The sequence below is a fragment of the Bombina bombina genome, chromosome 4, assembly GCF_027579735.1.
Source record: "Bombina bombina isolate aBomBom1 chromosome 4, aBomBom1.pri, whole genome shotgun sequence".
Lineage (NCBI taxonomy): Eukaryota > Metazoa > Chordata > Amphibia > Anura > Bombinatoridae > Bombina > Bombina bombina.
Window position 1 is genome coordinate 404,341,067 of NC_069502.1, and position 18,658 is coordinate 404,359,724.

An 18,658-nucleotide genomic window follows, 5' to 3' on the forward strand; every position below is an offset into this window, starting at 1 on the left:
TGTAATTGTATCTATGTTACAATAATAAGCAAACTTCAATAATACAGTACAGGTATAAAAATAAGATAAAAAAATATCACTTGCCAAGCTATAGAGCCTAATTGTCACATTGTCTGCAGTTTTATAGGCTTTGTAGAAAAACATAGAAAAATGAGGTAACTCCTTGTGAGAAATAATTGCCATAATATCAAAATTAAAGTCTAAATGACTTTTGATTATAAGACAGTTGTTTTCAGTTGTAACCACAAACATCAAATATGTCTGCATGCCCAGAATTTTCAGGGCAGCACCTTCTTTATATATTCAGAGATCTATCCAGAACAAAGAGAAAGCGTAATAATCTAATAGCAGATCAACTAGTACCACTCTGCACCATTGACATTGCGCTTTGTTGTCAGTCTTATATAACTTATAAATTGTATGAACTTTCTTCATCAGCTTTGTCTGAAATGACTGCAAATCTTATTTTACTAAAATAAACTTTAAGGTAGTTGTGAATTATCTTCAGTGAGCTGTTAAAAAACATACCTGGGAATTTGAGTTTTTTGGAACTAAAAGTGGTGATGCACTTATATGAAACATACAAATTAAACATTTGTCTTACTTTCTGGGTCACAGTCCATTCCCTTCACTGCCTGTAGATAATCGTCTCCCAGCCATGCTTGGTAAGTCTGATTGGAGATGGGTCTGAGCTCTATGGTAGAGTCTTTGAAAAGCAGGTTGCTCCCACCATAGGCTGAAGAGCTGAACATCTTGAAGTCAGTGCTGTCATCATTAAATTTTGCCTTTAAATCCAATTAAAATATATAAGTAGATCATGTACCTATCAATGAGTCATAACATAAAATGTTTTCCTAACACAGTAAGTTTGTTTTAATATATTGCCAGAAATATTTAATAATTGCTGCCACACATAGCTGTGGTTACCAATCATTGAAAATCATCGCTGAATCTACCTCCCCTTAATTTCAGCAAATACATAGGAATAGTAAGAATGCTGAAGGTTGAAATATTAACATCTGACTTTTGCTAAACATCTGTATACAATAATTAACTGTTTTTGCTTACAGAGAAACAAAGCACCTCATAGACTAAACTATTACTATGATTACTAGTTCATCATTAGCTGCTTATTGGGTAAAACAGAAGCAATTTGTAAGTTACAAAGCACAGCTGATTAACTCCAGTTCTTTGTGTCTTCTGTAACTAACCTGACCATCATTGAGAATCTTATAAATAAGAGATCCATCCACATCAGAACGAGTCATGACAGCACGGGCAGGGACCCTGGCCAGGTGACACTGTCTCCACTCATTAACTTCGGCACGGGTTCCATCTTGGCACAAAAGTTGGTAGTCTGATGATAGCACATTTTGGGCCCAAACCTCTTTATTTTTTCCTGAAAGCAAAAGAAAGATAACGAAAATTAACTTAATAATAGAGATATAGTTTAGAACATTCATTTATTACATTTTAACTATAATGACATGATAAATATTTCACTGTAAGTGATAGATGAGCTTCAAAAACTGTTTTTTTTTAATTTATTTTAAAGTTATACCTAGAATACAGGGGGACAGGCTAAAGTCAAGACAAACAAAAATGTTCAATCTAGCAGTATGCTGACTTTGCTAAAGACTAACCATAACACAAGTAGTTTTACTAAAGGTATGAAGTTTAACTTACCATCTGAATTGTCATTCACAGTGCTATGTTTCACAAAAGCCACGTCACCTGCTCCTTCTACCAGACACCTGTAAACATATTAATAGATATTCACATTCCATGCTTTGTGCACAGAATCATTTAGCAGATTGCTGATTATAACATTATTGTGTTTACTTTTTATTTACGTATAATTATAAAGATCTCCATCAGTTCCCAACTCTCCTCAGCACTGATGTCTTCCAACATTTAGTAAAATTGGTATTCTAACTTACATCATCAAACCTGTGTTTTTTATTTTACTGTGCAATATAAATTCTTTCCTATCATTGGTCTGTGTGTTTGCCCAATTATTCTCTTATTTCATGCAAATCATATAAAACCCACTCCCTCTCATATTGCCTTTACCAACAATAAATTCCATCTCTATCCGCCCCAGATTCCTGTTCAAGGCACAACTGTAAACTTTATCATCATTTTCTGACTTATGGTGGGACTTGAGCCAGCACTCTGAGCTCTGAAAATATACTACCTCCTCCCCTCAACTTTCCTTCCTCTAATTTGTCTATTTTTATGTAATAACTCCAAATTACCAATCACCTGCAATTTATACAATGAATGTTATTACTAGACTCAATTAAACCAATCCAATAATTTATTTATTTATTTTGTATCGCAAAGATGTTTTATTACACATATCTAAACATGTTATATTAAAGTCACAAGGTGTTTACTGTACCTTTAAGCACACTTACCATGAACACTCCTGATTTTTTTTTTAAATATTTTTTTATTGAGGTATTAAGAAAGTAAATCACAATAACATGTTCAGTCACAGTTACAACAGGCTTACGACGTGTAGATAGATTGCCTAGGGAGGTATATGCACTGAATAGACTCTACTCCTCATACTGTAATGTGAGTAAGACCAACATTGAATATAGCAGTCTAAATTGGCTAAACTAGTGATATATATACTCTTAAATGCATATCAAATAATAGTAGTGGACACAGTCTGGGCATGTAATTTTAAACTATTTTCCAATTTACTTTTATCACCAATTTTGCTTTGTTCTCTTGGTATTCTTAGTTGAAAGCTTATCCTAGGAGGTTCATATGCTAATTTCTTAGACCTTGAAGGCCACCTCTTTTCAGAATGCATTTCTTAGACCTTGAAGGCCACCTCTTTTCAGAATGCATTTTAACAGTTTTTCACCACTAGAGGGTGTTAGTTCATGTGTTTCATATAGATAACACTGTGCTCATGCATGTGAAATTACCTGGGAGCCAGCCCTGATTGGAAAACTGCAAGTCTGTCAAAAGAACTGAAATAAAGGGGCAGTTTGCAGAGGCTTAGATACAAGATAATCACAGAGGTAAAAAGTATATAAATATAACTGTGTTGGTTATGCAAAACTGGGGAATGGGTAATAAAGAGATTATCTATCTTTTAAAACAATAAAAATTCTGGTGTAGACTGTCCCTTTGTTAGGAATTGTTAGCATGACTAGCGCCATCTTGTTCTTCGCCGCCATTTTGTCTTAGGCATCCATCTTGTCTAATGAATCTTTTATTATAGTGGTTTATTATGTAGTGAGAAATATGCTGATGTTAGGGAGACTTCCATAGCTAGAATAGCCCTGAGAATGACCCTGACGATGTGCTTGGATGCATAGTTATCTCTACAAAATGTCAAACGGCTTTGATTTGTGGTGGGCTATGAGGCCCAGAGTTACTGTTATCTGAAGTGAGGTATTTCTGTAGAAATGACTCCCTAACACTCCTTTTCTTCCAATTATATTTTAAATGAGTTTCTTTGTTCTTGCAGTTATACTATGTAAGATGATGTAATTATGAATACGTCACTTGTTAAACCTATATGCTGTAACTCTTGGCTTAAAAAGTGCCTTTCAACTTGCAATAGACAGAATAGTTTTTGGAATCATAGCTGCGTGGTCTGAAATCTATTCTCCTGGATATCCTGAACAGATAAGTACTAATTTCCAGCTGGTACGGTGTGCCCGATGCCCAGTTCTGAACTGACACCCCCTCCTGAAAACAACACCTAACACCCTTTAAGTTATAGACATATATCAGTGGGTACAAATAAACAGTAAGGGGTCTGTAACTATAAAACATTAAACACATGGGAGCTGGGACTTATGTGAAGTATGTTACTCTAACACAGCGGAATCTGACTACAATCAATAACTAGACAAAAGGCATTACAAACAGTTTCAATGTAGAATTACAACCCATATCATTACAGACATTAGCTAGAGCATCGGGTAGGGTTTTCTGCCAATGTTAGCTAGAAAGTACACATCCTTCAGTTAACCTATCTTAAAGTGAGTCAGTCACAAAACAAAGATATGTAGAGGATGTTCCTGGTTAATTATTTGCACCCCCACAGAGTTCGAGTTGGTGTCTGAGCAGGGGGCCACCACAGTGGAGTATATCAAGTTCTTAATGGCTGAACTGCCTCCCGTGGACTGAATATATCGGCCATTCTTCTCAGCTATAGCGGTCATCCTTTTTGTGGGAAAAAATGACTCCGCTCTGCAGGCGGATGAAGGCTTTCTCATTATGTCTAGGTTCCGAATTCTATAAGATTTATGCCAAGGCGTTGACAGAACTCTTGTAGTTTGGTTTAGGAGTGACAGAGGGGCAGGAGTGAATGAACCTTTCTCAGAGCCCTCTAACGATAAAACTTTGTTGTTGTTAAACCCTGTTTACTTGCCGACTAGATCTGCAACTTCCTTGATATTGTCCGTTCCACTATCGACTTCAAAGTTCTTCTGGCGAGACAATGATTGGGGTAACAGAGGCTGGAGCTCCAAAGCTGTCATCCCCTCTTAAGTTGAAGATAACGTCTTCTGCTGTGTCACTGATTTGTTTATTCGCTTGGGGGAGGTAGTATACTTCTCTGATCGTACATAGTAGAATTTTATAATGGTACTCCAAAATATGTTCCAACTGCGTCAAGAGCATTGTAACAGGCTCCATGTGCTAACTCTTAGGAATAAAATTAGTATAGCAGACAGGTAGATTAATTGTTTTTATCCTATTGTAGGATATCGTAATCCCAGCGGGGGGGGGTTAAATTGCGGCAATCCAAGTACTATGCACCACACTCCGTACAGGACTTGCTCCTTGAAATACACATGTTGTTAGATCATAACAAATTACCAAAATGGCTACCAGGCCTGGGAAGAAGCAGACTGCCTAGCTGTCTCAAAGAGCGTAGGCAGGAACACCGTCAGATCATCCGCTCTTAGTTTCTGTCAGCTCCCAGTTGAGAAAACTTTAGTAAAGGTGTAGAATAGTGAATATTTGCTATATTTAGTTGATTAAATAACTTCCTATCTCTAGGAACTTCACAAAGACGTGTCTTGCCGCTTTAAGATCAGGCTCCTCTCCCCTAATCCAATTATTTTTCTCTCAGCTGTCCTCATGTTGATGTCTTAAAGGGACAGTCTAGTATAAATTAAACTTTCATTATTCAGATAGGACTTTTCATTTTAATCAACTTTCCAATTTACTTTTATCATCAAATTTGCTTTTTTCTCTTTATTCTTAGTTTAAACTAAACATAGGTAGGCTCATATGCTAATATCTAAGCCTTTGAGGGCTGCCACTTATCACAGGCTTTTTAAATCTCTTTTCAACACAAAGAGACAGAAAGTACACGTGGGCCATATAGATAACACTGTGTTCAGGCACAGGGAGTTATTTAAGATTTAGCACAAAACAATGCTAAATTTAAGACAATAGATAATAAACAGTCACAGTTATGTGATCAGGGGGCTGGAAGAAGGTTCCTAGATACAAGGTAATCACAGAGGTAAAAAGTATATTAATATAACTGTGTTGGTTATGCAAAATTGGGGAATGGGTAATAATGGGATTATCTATCTTTTACAACAATAACAATTCTATGGTAGACAGTCCCTTTAAGCACAAAAATATAAAAAAAAACATTCTACTTATACTCATCACAAGTAAAATAAACACTAAAATGAATACTGAAATTAGAATGTATTTATTTTTCTTTTATAATCTCGTCTTTATTTTCCCCTATGTTTCTACCAAAGCATAATTTAACACATTGATCAAGCCTCTGAATTGTTTTGCTTCAAATCGTTCACCTTTCAATTGTATAACAATGCTATAGCTAATGATTGTAACAAATATACTGTCATACACTGTTGAGTGGGTTGCTGAGATTATAGGACGGTGCCGGCGGAATTCTGAAAGCAGATCTCATAGTAACCAAAACGCCTCTTGACAGACACAGTTCAACTTTTTCCCTGTGAAGAGAGTACACGAATGCAGAACGTTTCTGATGCATTTGGTATCCACTAAGAAATAACTGCTTGAAATGCAAAAGGAGTGGAAACTGCCCATCAATAAACAGTGTGAGATGATTCATTTCTGTGGTCTCTCATTCTTTTTATGGGATGTCAAAGTGACAGCATTTCGGCGATAGGACACATATCCAAAATGACTAAATAATCATGCTGTCACTTTGACACCCAGGTAAATGGTAATACGATGTACCATGCAAATAAATAATTACAAAAAGACATAAAAAACGACGCTATATTATACTTTATATCAACATGACCTTTTTCATTATGTGACATCACTTCCGGCAATTAGCCACGCCCCCAACTATACGAAATGGCGCAAATCACCACTATAAATTGACATTAACACTAACCAGCTGCCAGTCTTGAGAAAGGCCTTGAGGAGGCCGAAAGGCGTTGACCACAGCTGGTAAGCATTATTTCATCTCTATACACGATCTTGTACCATCTACACTATTTTGTGTTTGTTTTTTAAACTTTTTTAGGACACTGATTTATATATAAAAAACAAGATATCGAATTGGACTTTGTCTCCAATCCCATTGGTTCTCACCACCAGGAATAGGAATCTCATCCACTGGGAGACACCTAAGGACCATCGGTTGGATTCTCACCACCAGGAATCACAAATGTGTCTCACCATCAGGAAAATAAGGTTGTTTTAAAACACTTACTTAAACTCCACATAAACTATTTTTATTTTTCACCCAGACTAAGTGCAGGCCACTAGTCTTTTGGATTACAATTATATATATATATATATATATATTGTATTTTCCAACGTATTTGTAGTGCAGCACTAATTCCCATCCTCTTGTCTCAATTTTCACTTTCAGATTTGCATTTTTGCTGTGTTCCACAAATATATCACATATTGTTTTACACTGATCGATCAAACCCATAGACAATCAACACCAATTCTTTCCGATATGATTTAGAGGTGGCTACATAGCACAACTTCACACTATCATCACAACTTTACAAGCTAACACTTGCAGGTCATCCAGCATAGTTCTCCTTTTCGCCAATTGGAGTCTCATCCTTCACTACATATAAACATTGCAGATTTAATGTTTGCAGCGTTCTAATAGATTTTAATTTATTGTTTAATTTTTGAGATTGTGGATCCACATTTTATTGTATTTTACTGTATTTTAGACATGTGCGATTCGGTTCGATTCGGAGATTCGGCAAATTCGGAGATTCGGATCGAACCGAATCTCCGAATTAAAATAGTGCCGAATCTACCGAATAAATCCGAATTACTTTGGATTTATTCGGATTTATTCGGATTTATTCGGTAGATTTGGATGGCCATGGATTACACTAGTATTGTACAGTATATTAGGTTATATCACTCTGCTATGGGTTACACCTAATGTACAGTACATAATACTAGTCTAATCCCACCTAACACTTACCGAAATTCCGAATCGAACCGAATCCAGCCGAATTGATTAGAATCCAAATGAATCCGAAACAAATCCGAACCGAATTTATTCGAATCCGAATGAATCCGAAACAAATCCGAACCGAATTGATTCAAATTTTTCCGAATTCGAATCGCTCCGAACCGAAATTCGAAAAAATCCGAATCGATCCGAACCGAACCAAATTTTTTCGCCATGCACATGTCTACTGTATTTTAACTGCATTTGTATTCATCACTGTTATGATTTCAATCCATCTGTGAACCAACAGGTTTGTAATTAAACTTGTTTTTTACATTTCACCATTCCCTTTGACACCTAGCCCACCTGAGGCGCTTTGAACACAATACATTCTGAATATGAATATTGAGAGTATCTAAAATATTAAAAAAAAATAATGCAGAAGTATATATAGGTCTTCAGAACTTCTATATAACATTTTATCAAAAGCAGGCAGGTTACTGGGGCACATTGGTGTAAGGAAAATTATATGAAATACATACATATCATTCATCACGGTTCACAAAAATATCATATCCTGTGACAAAAATAAAATAAAACACCTGGGACATCAGCACATGCAGTGACAAATGGCATTAGTTCATAACCCTGCCGTAGTGTAATAAGACAGAAGGATGAGAGAGAGAAAAAACAAAACAAAAAAATACAGCTCAGACATCTCCCCATACTGACCTATTTCTTAATAACACAACAAAGAAATTCCAGTTTCTACATAAAAAACTCATTAGAATAATGCAAATAACATTTCCCTGCAAAGAAATAAATACAAAAAAGTGCTTAGTATATAATAGACAAAGTGGCAAAGGGAAGGAAACTGAATTACCAATGGGATTCTGGTAAATATTCATCCTATGTACAAAACAAATAGCAGTATCAGGTAGGAAAAGTAAGGATCTTATACTACATTAAAAGGTAGAGCTTTGGGTTTCTGATATCAATCCCACTTAAACTGAAACACCTCTTCATTGGTAACTGCTGCTTAAAGGGACAGTATACACTAAAATTGTTCTTGTTCAAAAAGATAGATGATGCCTCTACTACCCATTCCCCAGCTTTGCACAACCAACATTGCTAGATTAATATACATTTCAACCTCCAAAATCTGCCTGTTTCAAAGGCTCTATAGACAGCCTCTTAATCACATGCTTTTTTATTTGCTTTTCACAACAGGACACTGCTAGTTCATTTGGGCCATATAAATAACGTTGTGTTCACACCCCCGAGGAGTTATTTAAGATTAGCACAACACAGTACTAAATGCAAGTCAATAGATAAAAAAAAAATAGTCATGTGATCAGGGGGCTATCAGAAGGTGCTTAGATACAAGCTAATCACAGAGGTAAAAAGTATATTAATATAATTGTGTTGGTTATGCAAAACTGGGGAATGGAAAATAAAGGGATTAGCTATCTTTTAAAAATATATAAATGCTATTGTAGACTGGAATGGAAAATAAAGGGATTATCTATCTTTTAAAAATATATAAATGCTATTGTAGACTGTCCCTTTAAGGAACTAAGCCAAGATAGATAGATACTTTCTTAAAGACTGTTAGAGTTTCCAGGCACTTTCAAAATTATGATGGTACATCTTGCCTGTGTTCTCTGTCTTTCTGCATAACCAGTAAAGCAGAGTATGGAAGGGGACTCATTACACATTTCAGTTTGGCTGCACTCATATAGCCTGGTCCCATCTGATTGCCAAGATACCGTCTTCCTTGGTTCATGCATACACCATTGAACAATAAATAGTAACCCATGCAGCAGGGGTTACCGCCACGAGGGAGCAGCAGGAAAGAAAGGAAATGCTAAACTGTGTATTTGAAATTCCATTCCACCATTAAAGGGATATGAAACCCAAAGTTTTTCTTTCATGATTCAGGTAGAGCATGTCATTTTAACACCTTAATGACCACAGCACTTTTCCATTTTCTGTCCGTTTGGGACAAAGGCTATTTTTACATTTCAGCGGTGTTTGTGTTTAGCTGTAATTTTCCTCTTACTCTTTTACTGTACCAACACATATTATATAGTGTTTTTCTCGCACTTAATGGACTTTTTAAAGATACCATTATTTTCATCATATCTTATAATTTACTATAATATTTTTTTTATAAAATATGAGGAAAAAATGGAAAAAACTTTTTCTAACTTTGACCCCCAAAATCTGTTACACATCAACCACCAAAAAAGCACCCATGCTAAATAGTTTCTAAATTTTGTTTAGAAATACCCAATGTTTACATGTTCTTTGCTTTTTTTGCAAGTTATAAATAAATACAAGTAGTACTTTGCTATTTCCAAACCACGTTTTTTCAAAATTAGCGCTAGTTACATTAGAACACTGATATCTGTCAGGAATCCCTGAATATCCTTGACATGTATATATTTTTTTAGAAGACATCCCAAAGTATTGATCTAGGCCAGGGGTGTCCAAACTTTGCTCTCCAGAGGTTTTGGAACTACATTTCCGATGATGCTCAGCCAGCATTTTATCTAGCTGAGCATCATGGGAAATGTAGTTCCCAAACCTCTGGAGAGCAAAGTTTGGACACCCCTGATCTAGGCCCATTTTGTTATATTTAATGCCACCATTTCACCGCCAAATGCGATCAAATAAAAAAAAAATTCACAATTTTTTTCACAAACTTTAGGTTTCTCACTGAAATTATTTAAACAACTTGTGCAATTATGGCATAAATGGTTGTAAATGCTTCTCTGGGATACCTTTGTTTAGAAATAGCAGACATATATGGCTTTGGCGTTGTTTTTTGATAATTAGCAGGCCGCTAAATGCCAGTGCGCACCACACGTGTATTATGCCCAGCAGTGAAGGAGTTAATTAGGATCCCCCCTTAGCCCCCAACCTCCCTGATCCCCCTCACAAACAGCTCTCTAACCCTCCCCCTCTACCTTATTGGAAGCCATCTTGGGTACTGGCAGACAGGTATTGAGTACCACCACCTCCGCCAACTCATAACAGGTAATATTTGTAATCATTAAAGGGACAGTCTACACCAGAATTTTTATTGTTTTAAAAGATAGATAATCCCTTTATTACCCATTTCCCAGTTTTGCATAACTAACACATTTATAATAATATACTTTTAACCTCTGTGATTACCTTGTATCTAAGCCTCTGCAAACTGCCCCTTTTTTCAGTTCTTTTGACAGACTTGCAGTCTAGCCAATCAGTGCCTGCTCCCAGATAACTTCTCGTGCATGAGCACAGTGTTATCTATATGAAATACGTGAACTAACACCCTCTAGTGGTGAAAAACTGTTAAAATGCAATCTGAAAGAGGTGGGCTTCAAGGTCTAAGAAATTAGCATATTAACCTCCTAGGTTAAGCTTTCAACTAAGAATACCAAGAGAACAAAGCAAAATTGGTGATAAAAGTAAATTGGAAAATTGTTTAAAATTACATGCTCTATCTGAATCATGAAAGTTTATTTTGGCCTAGACTGTCCCTTTAAGTAAATACTGTAGTTTTCACAAGAGGGGCTGCAAAAAAACATTAGACATTGTAAATAATGATGTTCCTTTGTTTTTCTCAAAGTTACTGAGCAGAATATATTAATCAATAATTGATAAGTACTGGCACCTTTTTTTTTACTACCGGCACCTTTTCTTTTACAAGAAAAAAAAGCACTGCAATATAATCATGTATGTATTTATATGTATAAATATATACTATGTATATATATATATATATATATACAGGTATACCCCGCTCATACAGCGGGTTAGGGACCGGAGCCCCGCTGTAAAGTGAAAACCGCCTTAAAGTGAAACAAGGCAGTTTTAGCTTTCTTTTCACTTGCCAGTGTGTTTAAAATCTTGAAAACATGTTTGAACTAACTTATATTAGGGGTGCAATAGTGCTGCATTTAGTTTAACACTAGCACAGCACAGTATTCAATAAATACTGTACCTGTAAAATAGTGACAATGACTGTAGTAAAATTTGTCAGACTATACCACTGAGACACAGATTGCACTGTAATGCTGTAAACAGAGTGAACTGCGCATAGCAAAATGGTGCCAGTCACTTTTCTCGCAATCTCACGATGATTACAGCACTGTTTCAAAATCTTTGGAGGTTGAACTTCAGCTCCACAAAGCGCTGTATTAGCGAAGCGCTGTAAAGTGAAGCGCTGTAAAGTGAGGTATACCTGTGTATATATATATATATATATATATATATATATATACAGGTATATATATATATATATATATATATATATATATACAGGTATAGATATATACTGTACTAAAATATTATTAGATATATATAGAAATATTTATTTATGAATAAATAGATCATATTCTTCTATTTGAAGAACATTGGAATGTGAAATATTCATATTTTCATGTCGGATTAGCGCACTTCAGAATATGGGATCGTGTTTGTGCCCTAGTAGGGTGTAAGTTTTCCCCCTACTGTTTTTGCTCCATTGACTTCTATGGGGGAATACGTTAACATGTGTGATATTGTAAGTTTGGCTTTTCACGCTCGTTGGGCTAGCGCGCAAGTGACAACAGTTTACTTTCAACTTGTAATACGAGCGTAACCCCGATGTGCAAAAAACTTATTTCTAGCAGAGTTAACGCTCTAGTGAGAGCATTAAATACCGCGCCACTTGTAATCTGGCCCTGAGAGTTTAAGAGTAGATGTTCTTATTTTCTAAAGGAAATGAAACAATGCAATAAACTCTTCTATCTTCTATCGAAGAAAAACAAAGTCACCAGACATATAATAGTATTTTGGGTATTATGAAATATGGTGATATACCGTTTCTTGTATGACCGACATCATATGAACTTACCTGAAGGCGCCACTGTAATCACTGTATCTCTCTTTGTCATTCAGTTTACACTTATTGCTGCCGTTTTCATCTCCCTTGCACAGTTCACACAGCGACGGAAAGTTTGTACTATCAGCTCCGGGCACACAGCTCATTGAGAAAAATTTACTCACCGCTACAACAGGAAAGAGATGCTATATAAATAAAAGGAAACATTTTAAGGACAGATATCCTATACTACATGATTTTGTCACCTGATGTGTGAATTCTTCACGCCAGCTTTAATGTGTGGGAAGTGTTAGAATTAATGATCTAGGCTCAGTACATCAAATATTTTGGTCAACTGGACCGATCAGTTTTTGTTTTCTGTAAGTTTAGCCAAATGCTATAAGACAGATTTTAGTAATGTAATTAAAGAGACTGGGAATCTAAACTAAACTTTCTTGATTTCTCAATTTAATTATATTATTAAATGTACCTCTTTCTCTTGTTATTGGTTAAAACCTGGCTCATGTTGTGAGTTTATATTGTTATGTTTATAGAGCACAGCCCTATATAGCAGCAGTGTTTGTAGCAATGTTATACATGTAGCCCTTATGTTTAGCCTGCCTCTGTATGCAAAAGAGATATATTTGTATGCTCTATATGAATGATGAAAGTTTCATTCTGACTTCAATGTTCCATTAAAAGGGACGCTTTTAAACACTTTTTATAATGGCGGACGATTTCCAGAGTGTGTTTCCTATCAGTTAATAACTTTGGCCTTGATTACAAGTTGAGAGTAAAAATATTAGCCAGAAAAAATCTAGGTAAAGCACAGCAACTCCTTCCCCAGTGTGAGATAATATAAGGCTACTACCAAGCCCTAAATCATATCCAAACAATAGTAAAGTCCAGCACCACTGTCTAATTATTTAAAATACCTTTATTGCATCATATCTGGGTCAAGTAGTGACACAACGTTTCAGGTAAAAACACTTTATTATGAAGCTAATTCACTTCTTTATCCAGATATGATACAATAAAGGTCTTTTACTCATATTACAAGTTGAAAGTAGAAAGTTTGCGTGCTAGCGAAAGACTCAGGTGCACTAACAACTGGAGGTAAGTTTGCATGACCTCCTTAACCTCTATCTACAAAAGCCTCTTCTGGCTGTCGCTGGTGCTCTAACCCAAATGTGCACTAAGATAGCTGCCTAAAGCCAAAGGTGTGTTAAGAAATAGTTAAAATAACATAATTTATGTAAGAACTTACCTGATAAATTAATTTATTTCATAGTGGCAAGAGTCCATAAGCTGTACATTCCTGCCAGGAGGAGGAAAAGTTTCACAAACCTCAAACGCCTATAACTCCTCCCCCCCTCCCCACCTCACACATACCTCAGTTTTATGGATAACCAAGTGGTGAGGTGTTTAAAAGGAGTAAAAGCCACCATGAAAGAAATTAATTTATCAGGTAAGTTCTTATATAAATTCTGTTTTCTTTCATATGGTTAGCAAAAGTCCACAAGCTGTTACCTATGGGATATAGTACCCAAGATGTGGAAGTCCACGAGTAACAAGAAAGGGAGGGATAAAATAAAAATACATTTTTTTCGCTGAGAAATTAAATCCAAACCCCAAAATAATGTCTTTTATGACAAAAACTCAAAAATATTGGCGCAATTATCAAACTGAGACAACTGCCTGAAATATCTTTCTAAAAATAGCTGCTTCTGACGAGGCAAAAACATCAATATTATTAAACTTAGTAAATGTATGCAGAAAAGACCAAGTGGCCACTTTGCAAAATTGATCAACTGAAGCCTCATTCTTGAAAGCCCAATATGTGGTAGCCAATCTAGTAGAATGTGCTGTAATTCTTTGAGGCGGACGCTGATCTGCATCCAAATAAGCTTTGTGAATCAAAAGTTTCAACCAAGAGGCTAAAGAAATAGCAGAGGCCTTCTGGCCTTTCTTAAGACCAGAAAACAGAACAACTATAAACCCCACCTCACTAGATTAGAAGTCTGAAATCCTTAGTAGCATCACCATAATATTTGAATGCTCTAACAACATCCAAATAATGCAAGGATTTTTCAGTAGCATTTTTTGGATCAGGACACAAGTAGGGAACGATCATTTCTATGAAACAATACAGAAAGGGCAGAGGTTTTTCTTTCAAAGAACAATAAACATTTATCTAAACCATTTTGTAAAAATCTAGGAATCCTAGGAACTCTAAAAGAATGCCAGGAATAATCATGGTAAGTACACCATGAAATGTAAGTTTTCCAAACTTTGTGATAGATCTTTATAGAAACAGGCTTGCTGGCCTGAATCATAGTGTTAGTCACAGAGTCAGAGAATCCTCTATGACTGAGAACTAAGCGTTCAATTTCCATGCCATTAAGTTCAGAGACTTTAGATCTGGATGGAAAAATGGACTTTGAGACAGATGGTCTGGTCTTAGAGGAAGAGACCACAGTGGGCAACTGGACATCCGGACCATATCCGCATACCAAATCCTGTGAGGCCATGCTGGGGCTATAAGGATTACAAACAACTGTTCCATTTTGATTTTTGAAATCACTGTGGGAAGCAGGACTAGAGGGGAAATATATAAGCAGACGGGAAAGACCAGGGAACTGCTAGGGTATCCAACACCTCTGCCTGGATCCCTGGACCTTACAAGGTACCTGGGAAGTTTGTTGTTCAAACTAGAGGCCACTCTGCATCCCTCTCTGCATTGGGCAGCAGTGGTCCAATCATTGGTGGTGTGGGAGGCTTAGGAGGGAGGCGGGTGGCTGGCCCATCACTGGAGGGGGAGGGAGGGGTGGTAACGGATGGGACCACTACACTACAGAAAAAAATTATGCAAGAGCATGAGGGAGGGAGGGGGGGGAGTGGGAATAGAGGTGGGGGTCCTAGAGTGGAGAGGGGGAAGGGAGGTAGCAGCTGCCAGTATCTAAGATGGCAGAAATTAGTTAGAGGGGGGAGGGTTAGAGAGCTTTTTGGGAGGGTTTAGGGAGGTGGGAAGGTAAGGGGGTAATCCTACACTGAAAAAATGTAATAATAATTAAAAAAAAAAATATTAAAGGTCTAAAACTGCATACTTGCAAAGTACATACATACTGGCAAATGGTGGTGACCAGCAGAGTTTCCTCTAAGGACAGTTTTGTGTGCAGCCCAGCAGTAAAACAGTTAACAAGAGTACCATACATTTCCATCTGTATTGTGCAGTGTTTGCTAATTGCAGGGTGTGGTTACCTAATTAACTGTTTCACTGCTGGGCACACAAAACTGGCCTTAGAGGGAACACTGGTGACCAGTGGGGGGGGGGGTGAGGGAGGGAAGAGAGATGTTTGAGAGGAATCAGGGGGTGGGAAGTGTCGGGTGTTGGGGTAATCTCTACACTAAAGCTAAAATTAACCTTACAAGCTACCTGATTAACCCTTTTACTGCCAGGAATAATAGAATAGTGGTGCGCAGCTGCAATTAGCGGCCTTCTAATTACCAAAAAACAATGGCAAAGCTATATATATATATATATATATATATATATATATATATATGCTAATTCTGAACAAAGGGGATCCCAGAGAAATTTGTATAACAATTTGTGCCATGATTGCACAAGCGGTATGTAAATAATTTCAGTGAGAAACCTAAAGTTTGTGCAAAAGTTAAGGATTTTTTTTATTTGGCGGTGAAATGGTGGCATAATATATATATATATTTATATATATATATATATATATAAATTAGCCTAGATCAATACTTTGGGTTGTCTACTAATAAAAAAATATATAGTTTTTATAGGTAAATAAAAAAACAAGGCTCTATTCCTGTTTAAATCACAAAAATGGTAAAAATGCTCTGGTCTTTTGGAGGAAGTTTTAGTCTTAAATTCCGGTGCTTAAGGGGTTAAACATAGTTAAAAGTGCCCAACCCATAGCTGTGAGTGTCTTTATAAAAAATACAAAAAATACTTACTCATAGACACTCGTCCACTAATAACAAACAGCCAAACCAGTACTGAAACATATCAGCAGAGGTAATGGAATAGGAGTATAACGTTGATCTGTAAAGGGAGGCAGAAGATGAAACCCTGCGATCGAATTTACAAAGAGCCCATGAAAAGATTACCCATGAGGCAAAAACATGAACTTTGCCTCCTCCTAGTAGGAATGTATATCCCATACGTAACTGTCACGAACCAAGCCTCCAGACTAAAAAGAAAAAGAAAAGGCCTGGGAGGCATTCTGCTCAAAGGGGCTGTGTCCTGTGTGGGGATTTGAACATGTGGCTCTGTGCCTACTACACTGTTTGCTTGTGTGTTGAGCCACAGCCAGTTCTAGCAGTGCTATTGTATTGTCTTGTTATCTTGCATTTGTTGATTATGCAAATCTATTGTGTTTACTGGTCCTTTAAATAAATCTGTTATCTTTTCAATCTATATGGCTTCTACTAATCTCCATTTAAAGCAACTGTTCAAGACAATGAGGCTCTCACAAAATATCCTGAAACAGAGCATGACAGTAACAGCTCTTGGATTCTCGCCACCTATATGAAAGAAATTGTTGTTCACTTTGTTTAAAAGAGATATTTTATATGTCAAGGTGTTTGACTGGGAAACAAGCCGAAATACATCGATTACCTGATCTGACTTGGAGGAAGCAGCTGGCTGAATGGGGAACAAACAGGAGGAGTATGCCCCTATTACAGCACTCCACCAGAGAAGCTAAAGGCGGACATACTAACCTGCGAATCCTGCAGCAACTCTAACCCATCGAAAGGAGTAGACTGATCAAAGCAGTGCACTGTGCAAAACATCAAAGACTATAAACAAAACTGGTCGAAAGGAGAATAACAACGGATTAACGGAACTATCCGATGGGCGGAAGAAAAACCACGTGAGTAATATCCTTCATCCCCTGGTACAAGTTAAGATTAATAGCTAGAAAGATACAAGGTATCTTACCACATCAAAATTGAAACACTGTCTGCAACAAACTTGCATAAGACTCCACCTAAAGTAAACGAAGATCCTCCTGAAAGACTGTAACTCAAGATCAATTAGCAATACAGTAATATACTGAAATACAAAAAGACTTGTACCTCTTGAAAAAGTCCAGTCGGGACCGGAAGAAACACGTTGAGGGTTTTTTTTATCACTGCTGAGACGGTACCTTCACTTTTTCACTCCCTCTGTATTGGCGAACTGCAGCCTTGTTTACTAGCCCATACACTGACGAGAAAGGGCTCACTAAGTGGATGTCAGTGGATAAGGGGGAACATCACGGTGATATGCTTTTAATTATTGCACTCTTGTGAGTGTGTTTTTAGTTTGCACATTGTACACCGTTTACAATAAAAACTACACTGCTGTGTTTTGTTTTATGAAAAGACTTGTGCCTATGATCCGTGGGTCACCACAAAGAGACTCAGATTCCACTATTAAGCAGAAAACCATTACTGTATATCGATAATTATTATTGTCTATAGAATATATATTAAGTACAGAGTACCCTCTTATTTATAAAAATTTGATTTATATTTTATATTTATATATATATTTTGATTTATATTTTAGAGACATTGGTGTCAACTTGTATATAATAAGCAAAATTATTTTATAACTCACTGTGATATTGAATAAAATATGTTTAAAAAAATATAAGTTAGGGGGTGTGGCCGGAGGGGATCTCACCTCCACATTTGCAGGGAGTGTGGGAGCAAGTGGCGACAATACTCGACCAATTAGGTTTACTTCATAAATTAACACCAGACACTGCCCTTTTTCATTTAGGACTAGGGAAATTGACCCAACCAGAGAGAATACTATGTGTTGTCATACTCCTGGCCGCAAAACTAGCAATAGCAAGGTGTTGGCTGGGAACTTCAAAGGTTTCATTTAGTATGGTCAGAGATATCATTAAATACATTCGCTCAATGGAAGAGTTCTCTTTGAGATGCATGGGTAAACTGGGCCTACATGGTCAGGTTTGTATAATTTGGGAAAACTGGGAGAAAGCGAACAAATAATTAAGATGTAATAACAATTGCAAGAACACGCTAATAGTTCAAATATGAAATGTTTTTTGCCCCTAACAAAAACTTCCCCTGACCCCTACCCCCCCCTCCTTCTCCTTTCCCCCCCTTTTTTTCCCGTTACCCTGTCGCCTCGATATATATAACTTTTCTCAATAATCAGAAGTATTACCTACTCACCTGGATGCTATCGCAATATATATGTACAATATCCCCTCAGGCCTACCAACGTTTTGAGGAAGAAGCATAATCCAGTTGACAATTAACAATTAACATATTTAAATCTTGTTCCTTTGTCACTTTGTTTAGTTATATATTCTGTTGTATATATT

The 18,658-nt window shown here is 36.7% G+C and overlaps 1 protein-coding gene across 1 annotated transcript in view; it reads right to left on the minus strand.

The window, feature by feature from the left end:
- The window catches only part of MELTF (melanotransferrin), a 108,442-nt gene that overhangs the window by 70,068 nt on the left and 19,716 nt on the right, over nucleotides 1–18,658 (minus strand). Inside the window, exons 4-7 of the mRNA XM_053709039.1 lie at nucleotides 12,315–12,468; nucleotides 1,687–1,754; nucleotides 1,212–1,399; nucleotides 605–785 (exon numbers count right to left, since the gene is read on the minus strand). Of these exons, the coding sequence (XP_053565014.1) occupies nucleotides 605–785; nucleotides 1,212–1,399; nucleotides 1,687–1,754; nucleotides 12,315–12,468 (591 nt within the window). The remainder of the gene's footprint in view (nucleotides 1–604; nucleotides 786–1,211; nucleotides 1,400–1,686; nucleotides 1,755–12,314; nucleotides 12,469–18,658) is intronic.